This window comes from Macaca nemestrina, chromosome 7 (assembly GCF_043159975.1).
Source record: "Macaca nemestrina isolate mMacNem1 chromosome 7, mMacNem.hap1, whole genome shotgun sequence".
NCBI classification, from domain to species: domain Eukaryota; kingdom Metazoa; phylum Chordata; class Mammalia; order Primates; family Cercopithecidae; genus Macaca; species Macaca nemestrina.
This window is the reverse complement of record NC_092131.1, coordinates 77,572,103-77,597,714: the sequence shown is the minus strand read 5'-3', so window position 1 is coordinate 77,597,714 and position 25,612 is coordinate 77,572,103. Positions and strand designations below refer to the sequence as shown.

Genomic DNA, 25,612 nt, shown 5'->3' with positions numbered 1-25,612 from the left:
TAAAAAAAAATACTGACCCCAGACTCAACTCTTTTAATATTCTATTTCATTATGAACAAAAAAGTATAGTGATGTTACAAATGGTAATAGAATGCTAGAGCGGAAAGAGACTTAGATACAATCTAATCCAGTGTTCTTATTTTCATGTTTAAGGTTTTAGACATTAAATTACTTGCCTAGGGTTCCACAAGTTTCAGCGAAGCCTGGCTTTCAAGCCTGGATTTCTTATTCACATTCTACACGTTTTCTGACTCAGGCTTTCTTAACATATATAAACAGTGAAGCTTAAGTCAAATTTTAAAACAGTCAAACATTCATTACTGTCGCATTGGATTTTAAAATTCAAATGTTTATGTTGTCTAGGGTTTAATAGGTTTTCTTTTAAATACTGCCTTAATGATTCAGAATTCAACTAGATTTAGAGTTAGCCTGAATTAATCTGAATTGTCGCGATCTGTATTCACCACTCCTTTTTGTTAAGCTTAATTGTAGGTCTTCTTTCTTTCTTTTTTTCTTCCTCTAACCCACCTAACCACTCTCTGCCTTCCTTCCTATCTTCTTTTCTTTTTCTTTCTTTTTCTGTTACTTCCTGGAATACTTTCAGAAACTTATTAGGATATACAAGCTGATAATATACAATGCCTTCTGAATCAAACAATGTAAGTCAGCTCTTACTTTCACCATGAAAAATAACTCCTCTAGGGAACTACTTGAAATTTGAGCCATTTTATGTCTATTTTTTTATTAGACTGAATAGTATGGATATATATTTTTAGTGCCCAACTAGTTTCTTAGAGATTATTTTCTAATTGAGAATATATTCATAGTTGATGTCAAGTGGAATTTGGCAGAGAGGTAAAGAAGAAGAAGGAGTTTATGGTTTTCTAATAGAAGATATCAGGAAGGAAGTGAATAGAGCTTCTAAACTGGTAAGTAAATTATTTTATTATTAACTAAATGCCATAAATATTGCCAATACTTGGGAAGTATTTTCTGTTGGTTTCTGTACTAGAAATTTATGACTTTGATTATATGTTTCAATGCATATTTTTGTCATTTAAATATGGTAAGTTTTAGGAGGACAGTTTATATTTTTGCCCATGAAAGAAAGCTTAATTGACCCTGGATAATACATGTGACAGTACCGACTTCACTTCCTTATCTTATTCCAACATGTCCATCAGAATTGACCATCAGAATTATGATCATAACTCCACTCTGCCATTCTGCAAACCTTCAATCCTGAGTCAACCCAACCGTTTACTTTTTTATTCTAATACCTCAGTTGCTGAGATTGGAATGTTGGGTTGAGTTAGAAATTACACAGCTTTGCAGACTGGCAATTCATGATCTCCATATCTCCTGACCCTTTTCTGACATTGTGTGGTTATATTCAGTGCCCCTTTCTATTCTCTAGGATAGGCATTCTAAACTTTAACTCCTTGCTCATTCAGCTATCATTTGTGCATCTTCTGTGTATTAGCCACTATGCTGTATGCAGGGAAATGTCTCCATATGGTCTGAGTAAAAATAATGAGAAAGAATGAGATTTGAAGTATAGGGAGTTCTGTTTAGAGAATGCAATACTGGAATTAATGATTTTCATGGGGGAGCATTTTGGGTGATGAGGGGATTCATCATTACACTGGAGGGGAAATGAAGGACACTGACACATTATAGTTGAAGAAGTCACAGAAAGATTGTCCCATAAATGCTGAAGTTGTTTAGACTTTGTTTCGACAGATGCCAAAGTCTTGAGGTGGAAGAGTGCCTAGGAAGTTAGCAGATAACAGAAAGGTAAATGTCATTAGGCTCAAAGGTCCAAATTTTTCAAAGTGTGAAAATCAAGTTGGCCTATAATATTGAACAGAGAACTAAAATAATGTTCTCTTTTTCCCCTTTCTTGCGCCTGTCCATGTCCTACCCTGTGTCAAGTCTGGAAATTAAGGAGGATGGAAAAATAAACAGCTTTATTCAAGAAGGTCTACAAGGGAAGCACATAGAAACATTTATTATTTTAGTTGAGGCAAAGAAGTGGAGGCAGTTATTTTTGAAGATATCGAGAAGATAGGAGAGTTAATGGTAAAAAGAGAGGTTCTAGGGCACAAGGAAAAACCTTGGGAGAAAGGTTAGCATGAATCTAAGGACTATGCGAGATATTAAATGTGAGATATTAGTATCAATTCCTAAACTTCCTGGTGATAGTGAGCTTGTGGTAAAAGGTGGTCTCTAAAGGTCCCCTTATGGTTTGGAACTACAGATTGAATATCCCTTATCCAAAATGCTTAGAACCAGAATTTTAGATTGAAATTTTACATTTGAAATTTTTTTCAGATTTAGGAATATTTGCTTACCAGTTGAGCACCTCTAATCTGAAAATCCAAAACCCAAAATGCTCCAATGAGCATTTCCTTTGAGCATCATGTTGGCACTCAAAAAGTTTTCAATTTTGAAGCATTTTGGATTTTTGAATTAGGGATATTCAACCTGTCCTTATTTTCTTAAAACACCTGAATCCTCTCTATGTATATTGTGAACCCTTGAAAAGAAGAGTCCCATTTGTGAACTCAAACTAGAATTCCTTGTTGTCAGTTCATTGGGAGAGTTTCAGGTTGGCCAAGTATTCTCCAGTGACCTAGGTGGTGCTCAAAGGGGTCAGCAGTAACTCTGTAATCCCTGAATCAGTGAGCATTTTAATTGCAATCTTAAGAGTTCCGAAGTGTTTTAGGTACTGTTCTGTATTTTGCTAGTGATTGATTCATTTAACAATTTTTCCATTTATATACCACTGTTATATTTCAGTTAGTGGCACTGGTAGTATATTCATTTCCTAGGGCTGCCATAGCAAATTGGCTGCTTAAAACAAGTTTATTCTCTCACCATTCCGGAGGCCAGAATTCTAAATCCAAGTGTCAAAAGGGTTGGTTCCTTCTAGAGGCACTGAGGGAGAATTAATTCCATGCTTCTCCCCTAGCTTCACATGGCTACTGGCAATCTTTGGAGTACCTTGGCTTGTGACAGCATAACTCCAGTCTATTTCTGTGTTCACAGACCTTTCTCTGTATATGCCTGTGTCTTAAATCTCCCTCTCCTTTCTCTTGTGAAGACATCGGTTATTTGATTTAAGGACTACCCTAAATCCAGGATGATCTCATCTCAAGATCCTTAACTTAATTACATCTGCAAAGACCCTGTTTCCAAATAAGTTCACATTCACAGTTACTGGGAGTCAGGACCTGAGCATAACTTTTTGGAGACCACTCTAAATCCACTATAGGTGTCTTAACACTTTTTCATTTGTTCAGAATAGAGTGATCTTAGCCATTTTTTTATAAATTGGTTTATAGTATTTTCCTATTCTTGATGAGTATTGCCTAATTTATGTGCTTTCTCTTGAGATTTCAATGAGATGTTTATGTATATAGCTTTTATGTTTGTAAACCCTTCTATTTAAAATATTTTAGTAGGAAGGAAAAGGGGCTTCTCTGTCTTATCCACATGTTAGGCAAGAGATGTTTTCTTTATCGAAATTGTTATAGGAGTGAATCTTTGTTGTCTTTAGATTGTTTCTGGGTAAAACAGTTTTTTCAGGAAATTTATTTAACATACCATTATCACAGCTGTTACGTGAAGAAATAATTTTCAGATTCCCCACAAGGAGTATTTATTTATGTCTTGATCATACTATAGTACTCAGATTTTTTATGTTGTGACCCCTGTTTTCACATATTCTTCTAGAAATGCTGTGTTTGCAAGAAAAATGGTGCTTCAATTGGATGTGTTGCACCTCGATGTAAACGAAGTTATCATTTCCCATGTGGACTTCAGAGAGAATGTATTTTCCAGTTTACTGGCAATTTTGCGTGAGTTATTTAACTGCTAAATATGAAAGTTCAATGTTAAAGAATAGTGGAAAATACATATCCCAATGTTACAATACTAGTATAAATTTTCTGTTTAGAGCATTAGAGTTTAGATATAACATTATATATTACCCTCCTACCCACCCTTATGGGGTCATTTCTGTGTGCCAAGTCTTGAGAATTACCATGTCTAGGATGGACCTAATGATTAGTATTCATCTTCAAATTTCAGCTTTTGGATATAACATGAACTTGTTAATTTATCCATAATTCAGTGAAAATCTCCACCTTTACATAATTCTAGATTTCTGTGTCACTCTTTAGAATTATTGTCGACTTACTCTTCACAGGGCTGTATGCATTTCTCACTGAGTAAATCAAAGGCATGTAAATTTGATTGAGTCCACAAAATAAATATTATGCCCTAGGATACCCTGAAAATATTTGCTTCCTGAGCACAACTTTAAACATCAAGATTTTGTAAATTTTGACATTTGGTATCATAAGTATTCTATTTCTTTTAGTATTTGGATTTTTGACCTATTTAATGGATTGTTACCATGTAAGAAAACTACAGTTTAGAAAACACAAATGGAGATAAAGTGAATTGGGAATAGGTTATTAATTGCATTTTATGTGTTATATGACTAAATTATTTTTTAGGCATAAGTTCCTGCCTCCTTTAATTTTATACGATTTTGAGCATAACAGTATGTACCCAGTAGTTGAGTACAATAATGTGTATACTGCATTGCTGGCAATATTACATAGGATTCTCAACATAATAATTAGTTTCTGAAATTCTGTATAAGTAAGTCTCACTACAGAAAAGTTCAGATTTTGAAGGTTCAGCTCTCTCCTTGGTCATAGATTGTGAGACTTAATTTTTAAGTCTTCAGTCTGTTGTGGGTGAATTATAAGATGGAGACGAATGAATTTTATTTTATATATGTAAATTACGGTGTTTTCCAAGTTTTGCTTTCAGTTCATGAAATTTTTTTTTTAAATAATTTGCATTTTTAGGTCATTTTGTTGGAACCATCGACCTGTTCAAATAATTACATCTAATAATTATAGAGAGTCCTTACCTTGCACCATTTGCTTGGAATTTATTGAGCCTATTCCAAGTTATAACATATTACGAAGTCCTTGTTGTAAGAACGCTTGGTTTCATAGAGACTGTTTACAGGTAAGATACATGTTTTGTAAGCTTTCTCTGATTGATATAAAATTATGGCTTACTGATTTAAATTTTAAATTAGAAAGAATTGACGTGTGTATTAGCTCTTATCACTTGTTAGTTTTAAAACAGCTTTAAAGCACTTAATTTGAAGCACATTTTATATACAAAATTCACCCTATTTAAGTATGCAATTAAGATTCAAAAAATACTTTAGATGAAACTTTTTAGTGTATATTTATACTTACAGAATTTTGTTGTTTTTACCTAAGGATTCTGTTTGATTTCACAATGAATAAACTAGATTTTAATTCCTAAGTTTCATTTACATATTTAAGCTGGAAAACCAGGATATTTGAAATGATAAGAAGCTTGATAGCAAGTTAAGATATTTAAACATTAGTAGGCTTTTCTTCCTTTTGGTAAACACTTTACCATACCTTCTTAACAGGGAGTTAATTACTGTCAATTAATTAAAAATATTGGTTCTTTGAGAGTCATCTTATGTATCAAACCTTATTACTACTTTTCAAGTAAATAGAATATGATAAAACACACAACATTAGACAATTTAATATTTTTGATTCTGAAAATACTTGAAAACTTTAAAAAGATTCCAGTTATTAGTAACATCAAATATGTAATATGTACATGTGAAAGTGCCAGCTGATAAGCTTAAGTTTACTACTGTTTCTTAAATTTTATTATTGTTTAGTAAAATGAAAGATTATTATTACTAATTGTCCACAGACATATTTTTAACAGTTAAAAGATGTAGACTGGGCGTGGTGGCTCACACCTGTAATCCTAGCACTTTGGAAGCCCGAGGTGGGTGGATCACGAGGTCAGGAGATCAAGACCATCCTGGCTAACACGGTGAAACCCCGTCTGTACTAAAAATACAAAAAAAAAAAAAAAAAATTAGCTGGGCGTGGTGGTGGGCTCCAGCTACTAGGGAGGCTGAGGCAGGGGAATGGCATGAACCTGGGAGGTGGAGCTTGCAGTGAGCCAAGTTTGTGCCATTGCACTCCAGCCTGGGCCACAGAGGGAGACTCTGTCTCAAAAACAAAAAAAGATGTAAATTCTCTTATTTCAATAAAATCTTAAAAATACTAACAGTACTAAAAGTAGTAAAGTTTGATACCTTTTTTTTTTTTTTGTGGTGTGGACCTTGAACTTTTATACTTAGGACTATTCAGTTAAAAGTGCAGGATGAAGGCCTGGCACAGTGGCTCAAGCCTGTAATCCCAGCATTCTGAGAGGCCGAGGGGGGCAGATCACCTGAGGTCAGGAGTTCGAGACCAGCATGGCCAACATGGTGAAACCCTGTCTCTACTAAAAATACAAAAAAAATTAGCTGGGTGTGGTGGTGCACACCAGTGATCCCATTTACTTGGGAGGCTGAGGCAGGAGAATCGCTTGAACCCAGGAGTTAGAGGTTGCAGTGTGCCGAGATAGCACCACTGCACTCCAGTCCGGGTGACAGAGCAAGATTCTATCTTTAAAAAAAAAAAAAATGCAGGATGAAGCCTGTTTTGTTGGGGAAATATTAGAAATTCATTTAATACTTGCAAAGAGGTGTTTATAAAAGGATCCTAGAGAGTGCAGTTAATAAACAACATTGTGAAGTGTTATCCTTACCTATTCATATTATATGAGAATCTTTAAAAAGTAATTTGTTTTAATTAAGGGTTTGTATTTGGATGAATATAATTGCTGCCAAATGTGTCGTCTTGTTAATTTTGTAGCAGTGTGTTATTTTTCATAAGATTTTTCTCATTTATATGTTAATAATTAAGCAAAGAAAGGTTCTCAAACTTGACCTAGTATCGTTAAGGCCTTTTGTGAACATTCTGAAAATACCGAGTTTTAATTTTGTCGTTAAAAAAGTAGAAATAATATTACTAACAAAAAAGACTAGGTCTACTTTATGCAAATATAACTGAAGATCACAGCCACATGGACACCTGTCTACAATAAATATCACTAAGCAATTATTACTATACTTGATTAGAGCATACTAAGGATGGGGCTAATTGTTGAGTCACTCTCTCTAAAGGAGTTCCAATAACTTTTGTACTCTAGTATTGTTCTTAACTGAAATAGCACATGGAGTCTTATCCAATCTAGATAACTGTATGTGGTTAAACAAATGTTATTATTTCTAACCACTACAAATGCTATACATTGGGATTTTGGGAGAAGAGACTAGAGATTGATATCAAAGAAATTGGTAAAAACTTTCCACACTCGTGTCTAGAGAATTATCACTGTTCAGCTTGGATTTTTCCATCGTTGCTCTAGTCTTGTTGGTATCTTCCATGTGTCTTATCCTGTTTTTTCCCCTCTCTACCAGATACTTCCTTTTATCATATACCATATTTAGTTAAAGATCTTGGCATCTGTCTGCAATTGCTCAAATATCCTTTAGATTCAGAGATTTCAATAACCTGTTGTTTCCCTTCCATATATGGGTGTGTGTGTGTGTGTATGTCACTTGCTAATTGTCTGAACCTGGAATCCTCTTTATTAGCTTCTCTCTTCACCATCCATAAATCATTTTCCAAGTGTAATCAAGCCTACTTAGTATATTCTGTGTATCCTTTTTATTGTAATTCTACTCTCACTGCTTTAATTTCAGACACTGTTTTTGGTAGACCACTAGTTGGTCTTTCTCTGGGGCCTTATTGCCTATTAATTTATTCTTCACACTGCTGGCTTTAACTTACCTACCTAGCCTCTACTTAGTTCAGTTTGGCAAGAATGTAATCCTTAAATATATTATTAATTGTACTTTCCTAATTGCACATTCTCTCTCTTGCTGGGGAAACTTCATATGTATTATTCCCCATCCTTGGAATGTCTTTTGTCCTATTTTCCTGGCAAACCTCTATTCCTTTTTCTAAACTTAGCTTGTGCTTTACTAACCCTCTGACGTATTTATCAGTGTAGACTTAGATACTCCTTCCTGTTTCTTTCATGTGTATACTTAAAATGCACACATACTTTTACATAATATTGTAGTTTTATACCTGTATACCTACTCACTAGAATTCCTTGAAGTTGAATCTGTCTTGTTTTATTTTTGGTACATAATACCAAAAAGTTTCCAATTTTGAAGCATTTTGGATTTTTGGATTAGGGATATTCAACCTGTCCTTATTTTCTTAAAACACCTGAATCCTCTCTATGTATATTGTGAACCCTTGAAAAGAAGAGTCCCATTTGTGAACTCAAACTAGAATTCCTTGTTGTCAGTTCATTGGGAGAGTTTCAGGTTGGCCAAGTATTCTCCAGTGACCTAGGTGGTGCTCAAAGGGGTCAGCAGTAACTCTGTAATCCCTGAATCAGTGAGCATTTTAATTGCAATCTTAAGAGTTCCGAAGTGTTTTAGGTACTGTTCTGTATTTTGCTAGTGATTGATTCATTTAATAATTTTTCCATTTATATACCACTGTTATATTTCAGTTAGTGGCACTGGTAGTATATTCATTTCCTAGGGCTGCCATAGCAAATTGGCTGCTTAAAACAAGTTTATTCTCTCACCATTCCGGAGGCCAGAATTCTAAATCCAAGTGTCAAAAGGGTTGGTTCCTTCTAGAGGCATGGTGTTTGGCATCTATAAAGCAGGAGTTAACTATCTGTTAATTAAATGCATAGTACTAGTTTTTACTGGGGACTGGCTACTCTTTCCAGTAGGCTTACAGTTTCCTGTTTCCTTCTGAGTACCCTCTGTCTGGTGCTTCTGTATCTATATTTGCTATAGCAATGAGGATAGGTTTTATACTTCTCTTGTTTTGGGAAGAAAGCTCTCTTAGAGATTGAGTTAAAAACAGAACCAGTGATGATTTTTATGTAACATTTAAACGCCATTTCTAGATGAAGTAACTCAGGAGTTTCATTTTTTTCTCACATTTTAGAGGACAACACAATATTTAGTAACATTACACAATAAGTAAAATGACATTACACAATAAGATTGAAAAAATATATGGGTGATGTAAAGCTAAGTATTAATTAGCTTTTTTTTAACCATTGGGGGAAAAAAGAATTCTAGATTTTAGCAGTGGGATAACTTAGTTTATAAGGACAAAGTTTGAGAACCCACTGGCATAGAAAATGTTTTCATAATATATTGTTAAAAATAGCACATGTTCTGTTACATAATACATCACCTGATAACAGACTTAAATCATTAACAGTAGACTTTCTATTTTCCACTGTAGGTTCAAGCAATAAATGCGGGAGTGTTTTTCTTTAGGTGTACAATATGCAGTAATAGTGACATCTTTCAGAAAGAGATGTTGAGAATGGGAATTCATATTCCTGAAAAGTGAGTACCATTTAGCCTTATGATAAAAAGAGATATTTTAAATGTAGGATTTAATAGCAATGGAAATGATCACCTATGTCTGATTCAGTGAGCATGGACAGGTAGCCATTTCAAATGGTGAAATGCAAAACCTCCTCCCCCAGATGGCCAGTTCTTGGAAAGCAAGGACTGTGTCATAAATGTCTCATTCATTGATTTATAATCTCTTTATAAGTAGCTCAGCTATGTCTAATTTTAATTGATTGACTTTGTACACAATTATAAGACTTCAAAATGGTATGTATAAATTGAGAGAATCAAGATGTGATTTAAAATATGTAAGAATTTTCTTAATACTTAAGCATGAAGAATCCAGAAATAATGATAGTGAACTTAAAATTAAAAATCGCAAGTGAAATATTTGGAAAAATGTGTTGTAAAAAATTTATTGTTAACTTTTCATTTATCGTGAAAATTCATTGAGACTAATTAACTGTATGATAAAATAACACGAATGGATTTATATCTTAAAGAGAATCCTAAAAAGGACAAGTTTTATTATTCTCCTAAGTATATAAAAGTTTTTATTTTAGGCCAGGCACGGTGGCTGACGCCTGTAATCCCTCCCCTCACTTTGGGAGGCCGAGGCGAGCAGATCACCCAAGGTCAGGAGTTCAAGACCAGCCTGGCCAACATGGCGAAACCCCATCTCTACTAAAAAATACAAAAACTAGCCGGGCATGGTGGCGGGCCCCTGTAATCCCAGCTACTTGGGAGGCTGAGGCAGGGAGAATTGCTTGAACCCGGGAGGCAGAGGAGAATTGCTCTTGACCCGAGATTGTACCACTGTACTCCAGCCTGGGCGAAAGAGCAAGACTCCATCTCAAAAAAAAAAGTTTTATTTTTAGATTCATTCCTGATCCTCTTATGTAACATTATTTATAGGTCAAAGCATATTTTATATCTTGTTTCTTTCATAGAGATGCTTCCTGGGAATTAGAGGAAAACGCTTATCAAGAGCTTCTGCAGCACCATGAGCGTTGTGATGTTCGAAGATGTCGTTGCAAAGAAGGGCGAGACTATAATGCACCTGATAGGTATTTCTGAAAGTTCAGTTGTTCTTAGTGGTTCCTTGTTTAAACCTTCTGCTGACAAAGTAGGTTTTATAGTTAGTGAAACGTAGTTTTGCTCTTAGGATGTTAGAAGTTTAAACTGAGATGAGGGATATTTTCTAATGCACATTTACGTCCGTTTACAGAGAAATTTTTGTGCTTAGTATAGTTGTAACCTATTTCTCTGTTGTATTATCACGAGACTCTATTTTCTAGAGACACACTGTTCTATCTGGTGGCCAGTAGCCACGTGTGGCTATTGAGCACTTGAAATTTCCCTTTTCCAAACTGCAAGGTGCTGTAAAGACTTAGTTCACTAGGACTGCCATTAACAAAATACCACAGACTGGGGGGCTTAAAAGAAATTTATTTTCTCATAATTTTAGAGGCTGGAAGTTTAAGATCAAGGTATTGACAGGTTTGGTTTTTTCTGAGGCCTCTGTCCTTGGCTTGCAGATGGCTCTGTTCTAGCTGTGTCTACATGAGTTGTCCCTCTGTCAGTGTGTTGTCTATGTCCTAATCTCTTTTATTTTTGTAAGGACACCAGTCATATTGGTTTAGGGCCCACCCATCTAACTTTATTTTACTGTAATTACCTCTTTTTTTTGTTTGTTTGTTTTGAGATGGAGACTTGCCCTGTTACCCAGACTGGAGCACAGTGGCACAATCTCGGCTTACTGCAACCTCCGCCTCCCGGGTTCAAGCGGTTTTCCTACCTCAGCCTCCCGAGTAGTTGGGATTACAGGTGCATGCCACCTTGCCTGGCTAATTTTTGTATTTTTTTTTGGTAGAGATGGGGTTTCACCATGTTGGTCAGCCTGGTCTCAAACGCCTGACCTCATGATCTACCTGCCTCAGCCTCTCAAAGTGCTGGGATAACAGGCATGAGCCACCACACCTGGCCATAATTACCTCTTAAAAGGCCTTATCTCCATGTATAGTCACCTTCTGAGGTACTAGGACTTAAGATTTACTTCAACATATGAAGTGCAGGGAGACACATTTCAGCCCATAGTCATTTTATTATGACTTAAAGAACTTATGTGACCAAATAACTTAAAATTTGTTGTTAATAATTTTTATGTAGATTACATATTGAACAAAACGATAATATTTTGGAAATAAAAATATACTATTTAACTTTTTTATATTTTTTAATGTGGCTACTGGAAAATTTTAAATTACATATATGGTTTACGTTGTATTTCTATTGGACAGCACTATTCTAGAGGATAATTTAACTAGATTCATCTAGCACTGTTTCTTTTGGACCACTATAAAAAGCGTTTGGCATTTGAAATTTATTGATTACTCTTTCATAATGTCAGTGGCTCTTTTATTTAACAGTAATTTTGTGCATTTTAGGTACAATGTACTGTGTTGCATAGTAGGAACCAAGAATACCTTCATTTTTTAAGATGTAGGATAAGAAGTAACAAATCCAGTTTACAAAATTTATATAGGAAATTTCAATAAATTGTTATCACTGTTATGTAATCTTACTTAACATAGTAAGCTCAGTGTATAGAGCAGAATATTGGGAGCCTTGTTTCATGAAACAAGGTTGAGTCAGCTACTACATAATTGTGAAGATTCAGCTAAGGTCTAGCCTGCTCTGGAAAGTTTCCTGTAAGCAGCTGTCCTCATTCCTGATTCCCTACTCTGGGCTAGGGGTTCCCTTCATTGTGCTTGTTACAGTATAGTTGGCGTTAAATTTAATGCTATTAAACCAAAAATTCTTAGAAGGCAGAGATCTCATTGAAGGTGTCAAGTAACTGTATTCTTGCCTGTGTTACTTATCTAGTGACCCTGATTATTCATTCATTAACACCAATAATACCTCCCTCAAGAGTTTTGCTGAGGCATAGATGACATAATGTATATAGGATTTTAAGAAGCAATACATTCATAATATTGATATTTTTCAAATTTATTTTAGGCTGTTCTTTGCCTATATGTATTTCTTGTATACCATTGGTCTCTCAATCAGTAGTTACAACTTTTCTTTCTAGGACAAAGATATTGTCTATCTGAATGACTGCTTTGTAATCTCATACCCTCTCATCCTAGTGAGAGGAAGGCAGTTTTAGTGAAAGGCAGCATGGTTAGTGCTTAAGAGCATGTCTGAAGCTAGATAAACTGAAGTGGAAACCTCAGTCTGAGACTTGGCTAATGTGAACTTGAGTGGACAAGTTATTGACCCCTCTGTGCCTTGATTTCTTCTTTAAAATGGAAGTAACAGTGGTTCTATCTACCTTCTACAATTGTGAGGATTAAACTTTTCATATGAACACAGCGAGAACTGGACTTGGAGCATAATAAGCACTTAGGTTAGCTGTTTCTTCCTCCTTATTGTTGTCACTGGGCAGAGACTCTCACATATAGAGGACACACACTAACATATGCACACCCACACAGAGGGATGATATGCCCCCACCTCTGGGGTAGGGATGATGTCTAGTTACCTCTCGCCACTCACACTTTCACACACGCAGGGAGCTAAATCTGTTTCTAAACAGAGAAGGTGTAGTCATACCCAACAAAAAGGCTGGAGCCCCACACTATAGCCCACACACATAGTCATGGAGAAAATATGAATATGAATATGTGATGGCATACATCACATAACACAGGGGGAAACATGGAGCTGGGAACAGATGACAGAGAATATAAATATGAGCCAGGTAGGAGGTCTGGATTCTGTTGAACTGCGCAATATCTGAGGTGTTTGAGCAAGCTTATTTTAGGAAATATTCCTCACCTTGAAATTTACTGAATGTTTCTTCCATATCAGACACACTGACACAGCAATCTCCCTGTAAGCATAGTCATCTCTAAATAGAAAGGAAAATTTATTTTCTCCCTCTTAATCATGTCTGATGTTTATATTCTTCGTGTATGTGCATATGAGTGTGATAAGTTAGTTTTGGTTTTTACATTAGAGATATTTAGAGAAGCAGATAATCTTTTTCCTCTTTTAGAAAATCGATTGGGTGGGTGTGTGCGTGTGTGTGTGTGTGTAAGAAGGCAGGCCCTGTGGACATTGCTAGTGGTTGAAACTAGAATAAACGAAATGTAAGTGTCCGCTTTTCTTTATGTCCTCAGCAAATGGGAAATAAAGCGCTGTCAGTGTTGTGGTTCCAGTGGCACACATTTAGCCTGCTCCTCACTACGGTCATGGGAGCAAAATTGGGAGTGTTTGGAATGTAGGGGTATTATCTACAATTCAGGTAATTTTTTGTAATTTTGAATAAAGTTTTTATTCAAATGTGTATTATTTAAAAGTTTTTACCTATATCTCTGTTATGCTAACATGGAAATTTAAATCTGTAGGAGAGTTCCAAAAAGCCAAAAAACATGTATTACCCAACTCTAATAATGTGGGGATTACAGATTGTTTGTTGGAAGAGTCATCACCTAAATTACCCAGGCAGTCACCTGGATCCCAGAGTAAAGATCTACTGAGGTATGTATTTTGAATTGGAGAAATACATAAAAATCTATTTGGAGAAAATTATGATAGGAAATGCCATACACATTTAGAATATTAGGTGATCATATAGTAGTCTAGAAGAGTGTTTTTCAACCTTCAGGACCCAGCGTGTGATCATGAAATCAATGCAACCAGCATTTTAAAGAAAATGAAATGGGATTGAATAGAATACAAAATACCAAAATGCATCATACTTGGGAAAAGTGTATCTATCCTAATTAATTTTTTTGTGTATGGAGTAATGATGTAAAATATATTTTTTATTATAGATCACTTTCAAGATAGTTTGAAAAACACTGATCTGGAAAATGTGCTTAAAATGTTATTTGATTATAGAGTAAGACAGGAAATTAAAATATCAAGCATACCATGTCACCTTATTAAAAGGAAAGAATCCTATTTAAAATAGAAATTTTTTGTCTTTTGTCTTTTTTTTAGAAATAAAGTCTCGCTCTGTTACCAGGCTGGAGTACAGTGGCATGATCATGGCTCACTGCAGCCCCAATCTCCTGGGTGCAAGTGATCCTCCCACCTGAACCTACCAAGTCTCTGGAACTACAGATGCATGCCACCATGCTTAGCTAATTTTTAAATTTTTGTAGAGATGGACATCTTGCTATGTTGCCTAGGCTGGTCTTGAACTCCTGGTCTCAAGTAGTCTTCCCACCTTCGCCTCCCAAAATGTTGGGATTACAGGTGTGAGCTTTGATGTTATAATCATTGTTTGCTTGTTTACTGTCAATGTCAGGAGTCTAAATGTCAGCTCTTCCCTTTAGAAAGTTTAAGGCGTACATACTATTATCACATTAATTTCTGTTCCCATAAGATAGCAAAATAGGCTGGGTGTCGTGGCTCATGCCTGTAATCCCAGCACTTTGGGAGACCTAGAGGTTGAGAGATCGAGAACATCCTGGCCAACATGGTGAAACCCTATCTCTATTAAAAATACAAAATTTAGCTGGGCATCTGTAGTCCCAGCTACTTGGGAGGCTGAGGCAGGAGAATCGCTTGAACCCAGGAGGCAGAGGTTGCAGTGAGCCAAGATTGTGCCACTGTACTCCAGCCTGGTGACAGAACCGAGACTCTCAAAAAAAAAAAAAAAAAAAAAAAAAAAAAGTAGCAAAATAATAAGTTACTTTCAAAATCTTAATTAAATAAGATTGGAATTACATCTTTATAATGTTGGGTATTTGTTCAGCTGTAGTTAAGATTTTTATGTTTATATAGATTTGCAAAAGAGTTTTTAGAGCCTTGCTTTATCCAATAGGGAAGAAGTAGAAAATTAGTCGCTAAACATGATGAAATACATTCTTGTTAAAAATAATTTCAGTTTGGGTATGGTGGCTCATACCTGTAATCCCAACAGTTTGGGAGGCTAAAGTGGGAGGATCATTTGAACCCTGGAGTTTGAAACCAGCCTGGGCAATGTTAGGAGACTTCGTCTCAACAAAAATATTTTAAGAAAATAACCAGATATGGTGGTGTGCACCTGTAGTCCTAGCTGGGCAAGAGGCTGAGGTGGGAAGATCATTTGAGCCCAGGAGGTCAAGCTGCAATGAGCTATGATCATGCCACTATACTCTCTCCTGAGTGGCACAGCAAGACCTTGTCTCTAAAAAAAAAGTTTCAAGTTTAAAACCTTAGAAGATAGTAAAGATAATTTTTGTGAAGACATTTGATAACTGAATTTGTAGACAGGTAGAATATTAAGTACTCTTCAAAATTTGAAGAATATCTGTTTTACTATGCCACTTGTGTTAACTCTACGGAAAAATCTGTTACAAATATTGTTATACTTTTAGTATCAAAATAGATGTTCACATTATTTTAAAATAATTTTAATATTTAGATTTCCAAAGATGTTACACCAGGGAAGCTTGACTCCTTGCTCCTGCTTTAACATGTAGTCATGTTTAGAAGAATAGCATCAACATTCCCCTGATCAGGCAGGAGCAAGGAATCAACATACTATAAAAAAGGTATGTTTCTGAAGAATTGTCTTACTTCCAAAGGACTTTAGCTTTTATTCAACATAAGTTAATGAAGAGAGGATGATATAAAAAAAGAAAAAGCAAAACCTGGCCCACACTAGGGCACTGTAATGTCTTGGGGTGGGACAAATTCATACTTGGTATAGAAAATGATCCATGGGCATTGCCCAAAACAAATTTATTTTTGAGAACATTAATTCCAGTTACAGATGGAGAAACTGAGGGAAGGAGTGATTGAGCTGGGTTATATAGTCACTTGGATTGTTAAAACAGATTGCTGGACTTCATGCCGACAGGTTCTGATTCTATAGATGTGCTGTAGGGCTCAATAATTTGCATTTCTAACAAGTTCTGGGGCAATGCTGCTGCTGGTCTGGGACCACACTTCGTGACTTACTGGTCTAGACTAAAAGGTACTATTTTAGGAATTGTGAATTCTGTTTATAATATTAGCTCTACTGTTAATTATGACTTTATGATTTAAAATATATTTTGTAATCTCTCAAAGACATTTTCTTACATAGTAAGCAGAGATTACATTTGCTTTTTTAACAAAAGGATACAGTAAACGTGAAGTAAACTACAATTAAAAAACTTAATTATAGCCATTAGCCAGGAAGGTGAGAGTTTGGGCTTTATTTATTTATTCATTTATTTATTTATTTATTTATTTTTGAGACGGAGTTTCGCTCTCGTTGCCCAGGCTGGAGTGCAATGGCGCGATCTCGGCTCACCGCAACCTCCGTTTCCCTGGTTCAAGTGATTCTCCTGCCTCAGCCACCCGAGTAGCTGGGATTACAGGCATGCGCCACCACACCCGGCTTATTTTGTTTGTTTGTTTGTTTGTTTGCTTGCTTGCTTGAGATGGAGTCTCGCTCTGTTGCCCAGGCTGGAGTGCAGTGGCCGGATCTCAGCTCACTGCAAGTTCCGCCTCCCAGGTTTACACCATTCTCCTGCCTCAGCCTCCCAAGTAGCTGGGACTACAGGCACCTGCCACCTCGCCTGGCTAGTTTTTTGTATTGTTTTAGTAGAGACAGGGTTTCACCGTGTCAGCCAGGATGATCTCGATCTCCTGACCTCGTGATCCGCCCGTCTCGGCCTCCCAAAGTGCTGGGATTACAGGCTTGAGCCACTGCGCCCGGCCTTATTTTGTATTTTTAATAGAGAGACAGGGTTTCTCCCTGTGGGTCACGCTGGTCTCGAACTCCTGACCACAGGTGATCCGCCCTCCTCTGCCTCCCAAAGTGCTGGGATTATAGGTGTGAGCCACTGCGCCCGGCCTGAGATTCTGATTAGTAAACCGGAATTCACTGGTTGGTTAAATTTGAGATAATTATCTATCAACTTTCTTGTAAATGATTCTAATTTGGTAAAAGATTGGGATGAGGAATCAAGAATTTAAAACTAAGATTATCAAATAACTGTTTTTGGTTCTAGTAGCAGCCATTGGTACGATTTTGGATGGAAGTTGGGAAAGAATATCCTATTAATCTTTTTTTTTCCCTCGTCATGTTTTATTGGCTATATAACTGCTGTTTCACATAAAGTACTTTAAAGTACTTATCTCTATGTTTAAATTCATGTTTTATAGGCAAGGCAGCAAATTTAGAAGAAATGTATCAACACTATTAATAGAGTTAGGATTCCAAATTAAAAAAAAAACTAAAAGATTATATATCAACAAAGCCAATATCTGGACTAGTGCCTTAGATGCATTCAGAAATCGAAACTTTAATCCTTCATATGCAATTGAAGTAGCATATGTTATTGAAAATGATAATTTTGGAAGTGAGCATCCTGGATCAAAGCAAGAATTTCTGAGTCTCTTAATGCAACATCTTGAGAACTCATCATTGTTTGAAGGGTCCTTGTCAAAGAACTTGTCTCTAAATTCTCAAGGTAATTATTTTATTTATTGTTGTATATACCAAATATCACATGTATAGAAAAAGAGATAGATAGCTGGTTAGAATTGATATTTAATACCTGTGCTCTAAATATACAGTTCACTTTGTTAATAAACTACTGACAGAATCACAGGAAAGTGGGAAGGGGGAGTGACAGTTGAAAAAGTAAATTTTGTGGTGAAACATTTTTTATTTAAGAATATACATTCTTTATAGCAATATTCTTCTAAAAATTAATACATAATTAAGTGTAACTTTATCTTTAATCTCATTTTAATAGAGTGGCCAAATGGGGATGATTATTTGAATTCCTCTTGTTTGTATATTTGGAATTTGCGGTTAACATAGAGTTTTTATAACATAGTTTCCTAGTCCACATGTAACCAATTTTTCAGTATACTTTTGTTTGCAATAATTTTTTTTTTTTTTGCACAATTATGTATATGATAGTTTTCTGTCTTTACTATTGGTGAGAACTTAAGGTAATTATAACAGGCATCTCAAAACAGTGGGTAATTCTAGCATTCTCTTTTAGGGGCTTTTTTACTACTTTTGCTGCAATAGGAAATTCAAAAGAAAATGAGAAGGCATTTCGTTTCATTTCATTTGAATTTCCTGCTATATTTTTTGTAAACATCCTCACCATTGCCGAAAGCATCATTTTTACTCTGTATAGTTCACACAGTTTAATTGTAAACTCCCTTTAAAATAAAACATAAAAATTGGGAGGCCGAGGCGGGTGGATCACGAGGTCAGGAGATCGAGACTATCCTGGCTAACATGGTGAAACCCCGTCTCTACTAAAAATACAAAAAACTAGCCGGGCGTGGTGGCGGGCGCCTGTAGTCTCAGCTACTTGGGAGGCTGAGGCGGGAGAATGGCGTGAACCCGGGAGGCGGAGCTTGCAGTGAGCCGAGATCACGCCACTGCACTCCAGCCTGGGAGATACAGCGAGACTCCGTCTCCAAAAAAATAAATAAATAAATAAATAAAACATAAAAATAAATAAAAAGCTTTCCAAATAGTAATGTTAACTCAAGGCAGCTTTGGTATGGTGGAGAGTACGTGAATTTAAATCACAGAATCTGAATTCAAGTTTGTACACATCTAGTTCTTTACATCCTTAGTTACTCTCTCTGGATCTCAGTTTCTTCATCTGTAAAATGTGATTATGAATATGTAACTTATAAGATTATTGCGCAGGTATTGTTAATGTCCCTTATTAATAAGTTGCTTTCAACAATTTAAAAATTAAGGAAAAATTTACTTGATTGTTTTGACACATCAGAGTTGCTAATACATTTGAAATGACAATTTTAATTCAAGCTCTGACAGTAAGGTAAGACAGCATGTACTGTTGAGAGTAAATTTGTGCCTTTGGGAAAGATTATTTAGTGATATAGATCAAGAACCTTAAAAATGTTCCTATCCTTTGACCTATTAATACCATATGTAGGAATTCTAATCAAATAAATATAAACAAGAATATGTGAGTAGATGTTGACTATAACATTATGTCTCATATAGTTGGAAATGTCACTTAGCCAGGATAGCCAGTAATAGGGGGATGGTTTGCATTATAGCACATCTCTAAGTTAGTCTAAATACATTTATTAACTATAGATTTGAGTAATTTTGAGCAGTATGATAAAAAGTTTACAATATAATAAGTGGATAAAACATAAGTCAAATTGTTTTTATATTTATATACACAAAGAGGTACAAATACAGTCATTTGTCACTTAGTAACAGGGGTATGTTCTGAGAAATGTGTCAGTAGGCAATTTCATGATTGTGCAAAGATCGTAAAGTGTACTTAACGGAAACCTGGTTGATGTAGCCTACTACACACCGAGGCTATATGGTAAAGCCTATTGGTTCTAGACTGCAAACCTGTATAACATGTTACTCTACTGAATACTGTAGACAATTGTAACACGATGGTAAGTATATGTATATCTAAATATACAAAAGGTAATGCATTGTGCTATGACAGTATAACATCACTAGGTCATAGGAGTTTTTCAGCTTCATTATAATCTTAGGGACCACCTTTAATGTATTTCATCCATTCTTGACCACAACATCCTAATATCGTGCATGACTATGCACCAAAGTGTTTACAGTGGTTATTATGGTGGTATGTTTATTGTGTTTTATGTTTTCTACAATAGATTTTTACTTTATATTCAGAAAAATGTGTCTTTTTTTATATTTTAGGTGAGATCTATATTTTCTACATAATGGTAGCTTCTAAGCATTATATTTATCTAATGCTTAGATTTTTGGACTAATTTTTAATATATATTTAAAATGATGGTTATCTTACAATAATAGAAGTGTATTTGATATAATTTCATGTGTATTTACAGCTCTGAAAGAGAATCTTTACTATGAAGCTGGCAAAATGCTTGCCATTTCTTTAGTTCACGGTGGTCCTTCACCTGGTTTCTTTTCTAAAACCTTGTTTAACTGCCTTGTTTATGGACCAGAAAATACCCAGCCAATTTTAGATGATGTTTCAGACTTTGATGTGGCACAGATTATAATCAGGGTAAGCAATGGATCTGTTTATTAAAATGCACACTACATTCTAGGTATCTTTTAATGTAAATGATCTGCAATAAAATAATATCTATGAAGGAGTTAGGGATTGTAAACATATATTTCTGTTTACCAGTGGAGTTCTGAACCAGTTAAAAGATAGTTTTAAAAGTCAGATGGCTGGAGATTAAAGTGCAGGTTTAATGTTAGTAAAACCAATTGGATGATGTGATTTTGGTCTGTGTTCAACATGGCTTGTGAATGCTCCTCAGAAATACATGGATTTGCCTGCCTTGCTAGAGACAACTTGAGGCAGATTCCCTATTGCATGCTAGAAAGTAGATGAAAGTGCACTTTGATGCAAGGCCGGTGGATCTGAAGAGAGTAAAGATTTGGCTTACCAGTTAGAATACTTTTCCTTCCTTCTATAGGGAGGTATGAATGATAGATGGAGAGAAAGACCAGGCTGAATTTCTTCCAAAGGGGAACAGGTGGTAGGGATCAGGGAGGACTTAATGCATCCTCCTAAAAATAGTTACAATTTATTCAGCACTTATAATGGGTCCTGTACTAAACATGTCACATGTACAAACACTCATTTATCATAATGCCATATAAGTGTCATTGCCAACATGTTACTGCTTTAGAAACTGAGACAATGTAAGCCATTTAACTTTTCTTCCTTAACCTCCCTCCTATTTAAGCATACTCTATCCATTGTCTCAATTAACAGACAGTGTTGTTTAATGATTAGAAGCATAGGCCTTAGCCGGGCGTGGTGGCGTGTGCCTATATTCCCAGCTACTCTGGAGGTTGAGGCACAAGAATAACTTGAACCCAGCGGATTGAGGTTGCAGTGAGCCGAGCTCACACCACTGCACTCCAGCCTGGGCAACAGAGGGAGACACCGTCTCAAAAAATAAAATAAAGTAAAATAAAATAAAGCATAGGCTCAGAAGTCAGATTTTACTTTGAATGCCAGCTCTTATAACTACTATATGCTATGTCACTTTGGGCATGTTAATCTTACTCAACCTCAGTTTCTAAGTCACAGAGTGAGCACTGCTGAAGTGTGAGTTGCTGTAGTGTATTATAACAATTCCTTCATTTGCCCTAAGACTGCTTATCCTAACACTGTGTTTTAAATTGACCCCTTTAATTCTTTGTTTTTCCTTTTGTGTCCTCTTTACTAAAAAAAAAAAGTGTATTTAAGCTTCATTGTCTCTACTTCCTATTTCCTCTTTATTTCTTGTAATCAGGCTTCTGTCCCTACCACAAGTCTCAAGTTAGCTAGTTCATAGTTTATATCCGAGGCTCTAAATATCCATGTCCAAAGTCCTTTTCTAATTTTTCATCTGCTGTGACTTCTGCAATTACCACTTAGAATTTCTCTGCAATATTTTATTTAATATTGTACTTCCTTCTACTTCTGATGATTCTCTCTTTAATACTTCTTACTTCTTTTTCTTCTTACCCCTGAAACAGCATTTTTCAGTGTTGTCTTAACAGTCCTCATTCTTTATTATTTGGAGAGCTGCTTCTCTCCTGTAATCTTTCTGAATGATTCACAGACCTGTATTTTTGAGCCTCTGGACTCTTATATACAGATAAGACCTGGGTCTTGTAGCACATTGAGTCCAACATGTTTAAGATGAAAATAGTATTTTTCCCAGAATTTTTTGTTTGATTGTTTTTTGGGGGGCTTTTTTGTTTTGTTTTTACCTGTTTGCCTTTTCTTTCCAAGAGATTTCTTATTTCCAAGCTGTCCTGGAGAGTCATTTTCATACTCCTCCATTTTCCAGTTGTATGTCAAGTCACCTATCTCTAAGACTGACTTATCATCAACCTTTACTTCCTATTTCTAGTGTGCCTTTTTTACCAAACTCAAATTTTCCCTAGGCTTAAACAATTAGAATGTTGTTCTAATATTCTTATTTGGGATGATTCTTCCAAAAGTACAGTTTTGACCATATTGCTTTCTTCCTCAGGAATCCCCCAATGGCTTCTCATTGCCTGTTGAACAAAGTTTAAGCTCTTCATTAGGGCATTTAAGACCTTCACCTCTCTTCATGGCTTTATCTACTCCAGTTTCTGTACTTTTTATCCAGTGTTTGTTCATTTAAGAAATACTATGTACTCTGTACTGTTTTGTTACTAAAGATAGAGTAGTGAGGCAAAGTCACTACCTTCTTGGAGTTTACATTAAGAGAGAACACAGAAGATAAACAACAAATATAATATACTGTCATGTAGTAAAATGTATGATAATGCTAAATAAAACAGAATATGGCCAGGTGCAGTGGCTCATGCCTGTAATCCCAACACTTTGGGAGGCCGAGGCGGGCGTATCACCAGGGGTCAGGATTTCGAGACCAGGCTGGCCAACATGGTGAAACCCCATCTTTACTAAAAATGCAAAAAAATTAGCCGGGTGTGGTGGCGTGCGCCTATAGTCCCAGCTACTTGAAAGGCTCATTTGAGCCTGGGAGGCGGCGGTTGCAGTGAACCAGGATCACACCACTGCACTCCAGCATGGGCAACAAAGTGAGACTCCATCCCAAATAAATAAAATATATACATAAATATATACATACAGACATACATACAACAGAATTAAAGAAAGGAGATAGATAAAGGTTGGAGTATATATAAGTTAGGTTTTAGGCTAAACTTCTGTATCACGTAGACACAGAAAGACAGTGGCTCAAAGAAGGCAGATGTTTACTGCTCCGTAAAATCCATTGTCTAGATTTTAGGGTAAGAGTTGGCACAAAAAATGGCCTGTAGGTCAAGTTCTGGCCTGTTGCCTGTTTGGTAAATGGTTACATTGGGCAACCATGCCCATTTGCTACTGATCTGACTGCTTTCACACTACAGTGGTAGAGTTGAGTAGCTGCAACAGATATCATATAGTTTGAAAAGCATAAAATGCTATCTGGCCCTTTATACAGATGGCCCTCTGTTTTCGAGATACATCGTGATTTACAAAACCATCTAAGGACTTGAGTTCCTCCCTCTCATTATCGTGTAACACTTAGCATTATTGTCTTCATCCACATGGTTGAAGCTTGCTCTTAAAGGAGAAAAGTGGAAGTTGAGAGCAGGGAAATTTGAGACATTGTTTTTACTTACATCCCATTGAACAGTCATGTAGCCCCACCTAGCTGCAGCAAAAGTTTGGCTATGTGCCCAGCAGGGTTGAGGGTTTGCAGGGATGAGGCAACATACACCCAATTATTACTCTGACAGGGTGTAAAGATAGTATTTTGAGCATAATAGTCATGAAAAACTTCAGAGATTTCAGCAGAGATTTTGAATGAATGAGAAGAAGTCACGTAAATCTCTAAGAATGTTTTAGGAAAAGGAAATTGTAAGTAAATTTTCTGTTAATGGATTGTTTCCTATTTTTAACATTTTCCATCTGTACCTTTAAGAGCTTACCTGTATGAAAGTGTCTTGCACTTTCACTTGTCTTTCACTTTCACTTCCACATAGATGGCCAAGTATTTCTTTGTTTACGCTGTTCACTAAAATGCTCTTGGTAAAATTCTGTCCATCTTTTAATTCTCAGCTGATACTCTTTTTCATGAATTCCCAGGTCATCTTTCTTGCCTATCTAGTGCTAGGTAACTTTTCTCTTTTTTTTTTTCTTTTCTTTTTAAGAGATAAGGTCTCAGTCTGTCACCCAGGCTAGAGTACATTGGTACGATCATAGCTCACTGAACCTCCAACTCCTGGGCTCAAAATCCTTCTACCTCAGCTTCCCGAGTAGCTAGAACTACAGGTGTATGCCACCCACAACAGGCCTTTTTTTTTTTTTTTTTTTTTTTTTTTTTTCTTTAGAGAAGGGGACTAGCTGTGTTGCCCAGGCTGTTCTTGAACTTCTGGCCTCAGGCAAGCCTCCCACCTCAGCCTCCCTAGTTGCTAGTCTTACCTAGTGCTATATAATTTTTCAGTGTCAGTTATTTCCTTCTTTACAAATAGTTTCATTATACTCTGGATTTCTTGAAGGCAGAAATAGACAAATTTGTTGAACTGGATCATCAGACATTTATTCTAGAAAAATACTTCTTGGTTTACTTTCACTGCACCCATATGTACTCAGAAATTTGAGTATAAATTAATATCATTTGAAATGTACATGTCACTCAAAAGTAAATGGGTAAAGTGGCTGTATTTTCTCCTTCGTTACAGATAAATACTGCAACAACTGTAGCTGACTTAAAGTCAGTAATAAATGAATGCTATAACTACCTTGAGTTAATTGGATGTCTCAGACTTATAACGACATTAAGTGATAAATATATGTTAGTAAAAGACATACTTGTATACCATGTAATTCAGAGAGTCCAAGCACCCTTTGAAAGGTAAGTTGTTTCTATTAATATATGGCTCTCTCAAATTACATGTTTAAAGTGGTTAATTATCTTGTAATGTGAGATATATTTGGTAATAAGTGAGATGTTTTTCTCAGAAAAAAATTTAAATGCTATTTTAAAATAATAACTTAAGCCTTTTTGGGATGATTACTGTTCTGATCATTTAATAAGCATTGTGTAGGTCGGGTGGGGTGGCTCACTCACGACTGTAATTCCAGCACTTTGGGAGGCTGGGGCAGGTGGATCATTTGAGGTCAGGAGTTTAAGACCAGCCCGACCAACATGGTGAAACCCTGTCTCTACTAAAATACAAAAATTCGCCGGGCATGGTGGTGGGTGCCTGTCATCTCAGCTACTTGGGAGGCTGAGGGTAGAGAATTGCTTGAACCCAAGTGAGCCAAGATCATGCCACTGCACTCCAGCCTGGGTGACAGAGCAAGACCCCCTCTCAAAAAAAATAAAGAATTGTGTAAATGTATGATGCTTTCATAGAAATAATCACTATTTCAGATTATAAATTTTTTTCTAAAAAATACTCTTTTTAAAACTCTTACTACATGAGCCAACTAATCTCTGTGCATTCATTTAATAACTATTTATTGAGTACCTTTTATCTGCTGGGTAGTATATATATTGACCATTCTTTTTTTTTTTTTTTTTTTTTTTTTTTTGAGACGGAGTCTAGCTCTGTTGCCCAGGCTGGAGTGCAGTGGCCGGATCTCAGCTCACTGCAAGCCCCGCCTCCCGGGTTCACGCCATTCTCCTGCCTCAGCCTCCCGAGTAGCTGGGAGTACAGGCGCCCGCCACCTCGCCCGGCTAATTTTTTTTTGT

The 25,612-nt window shown here is 36.1% G+C and overlaps 1 protein-coding gene across 5 annotated transcripts in view; it reads left to right on the top strand.

The window, feature by feature from the left end:
- Nucleotides 1-25,612, top strand: part of LOC105477923 (G2/M-phase specific E3 ubiquitin protein ligase) — a 57,338-nt gene that overhangs the window by 27,785 nt on the left and 3,941 nt on the right. For all 5 annotated transcript variants that reach the window (XM_011734789.3, XM_011734787.2, XM_011734793.2 and 2 more), the window contains 10 exons: nucleotides 828-929; nucleotides 3,739-3,863; nucleotides 4,887-5,052; nucleotides 9,270-9,376; nucleotides 10,336-10,452; nucleotides 13,573-13,697; nucleotides 13,801-13,933; nucleotides 17,543-17,850; nucleotides 20,231-20,412; nucleotides 24,597-24,769. In XM_011734789.3, the coding sequence (XP_011733091.1) occupies nucleotides 828-929; nucleotides 3,739-3,863; nucleotides 4,887-5,052; nucleotides 9,270-9,376; nucleotides 10,336-10,452; nucleotides 13,573-13,697; nucleotides 13,801-13,933; nucleotides 17,543-17,850; nucleotides 20,231-20,412; nucleotides 24,597-24,769 (1,538 nt within the window). The remainder of the gene's footprint in view (nucleotides 1-827; nucleotides 930-3,738; nucleotides 3,864-4,886; nucleotides 5,053-9,269; nucleotides 9,377-10,335; nucleotides 10,453-13,572; nucleotides 13,698-13,800; nucleotides 13,934-17,542; nucleotides 17,851-20,230; nucleotides 20,413-24,596; nucleotides 24,770-25,612) is intronic.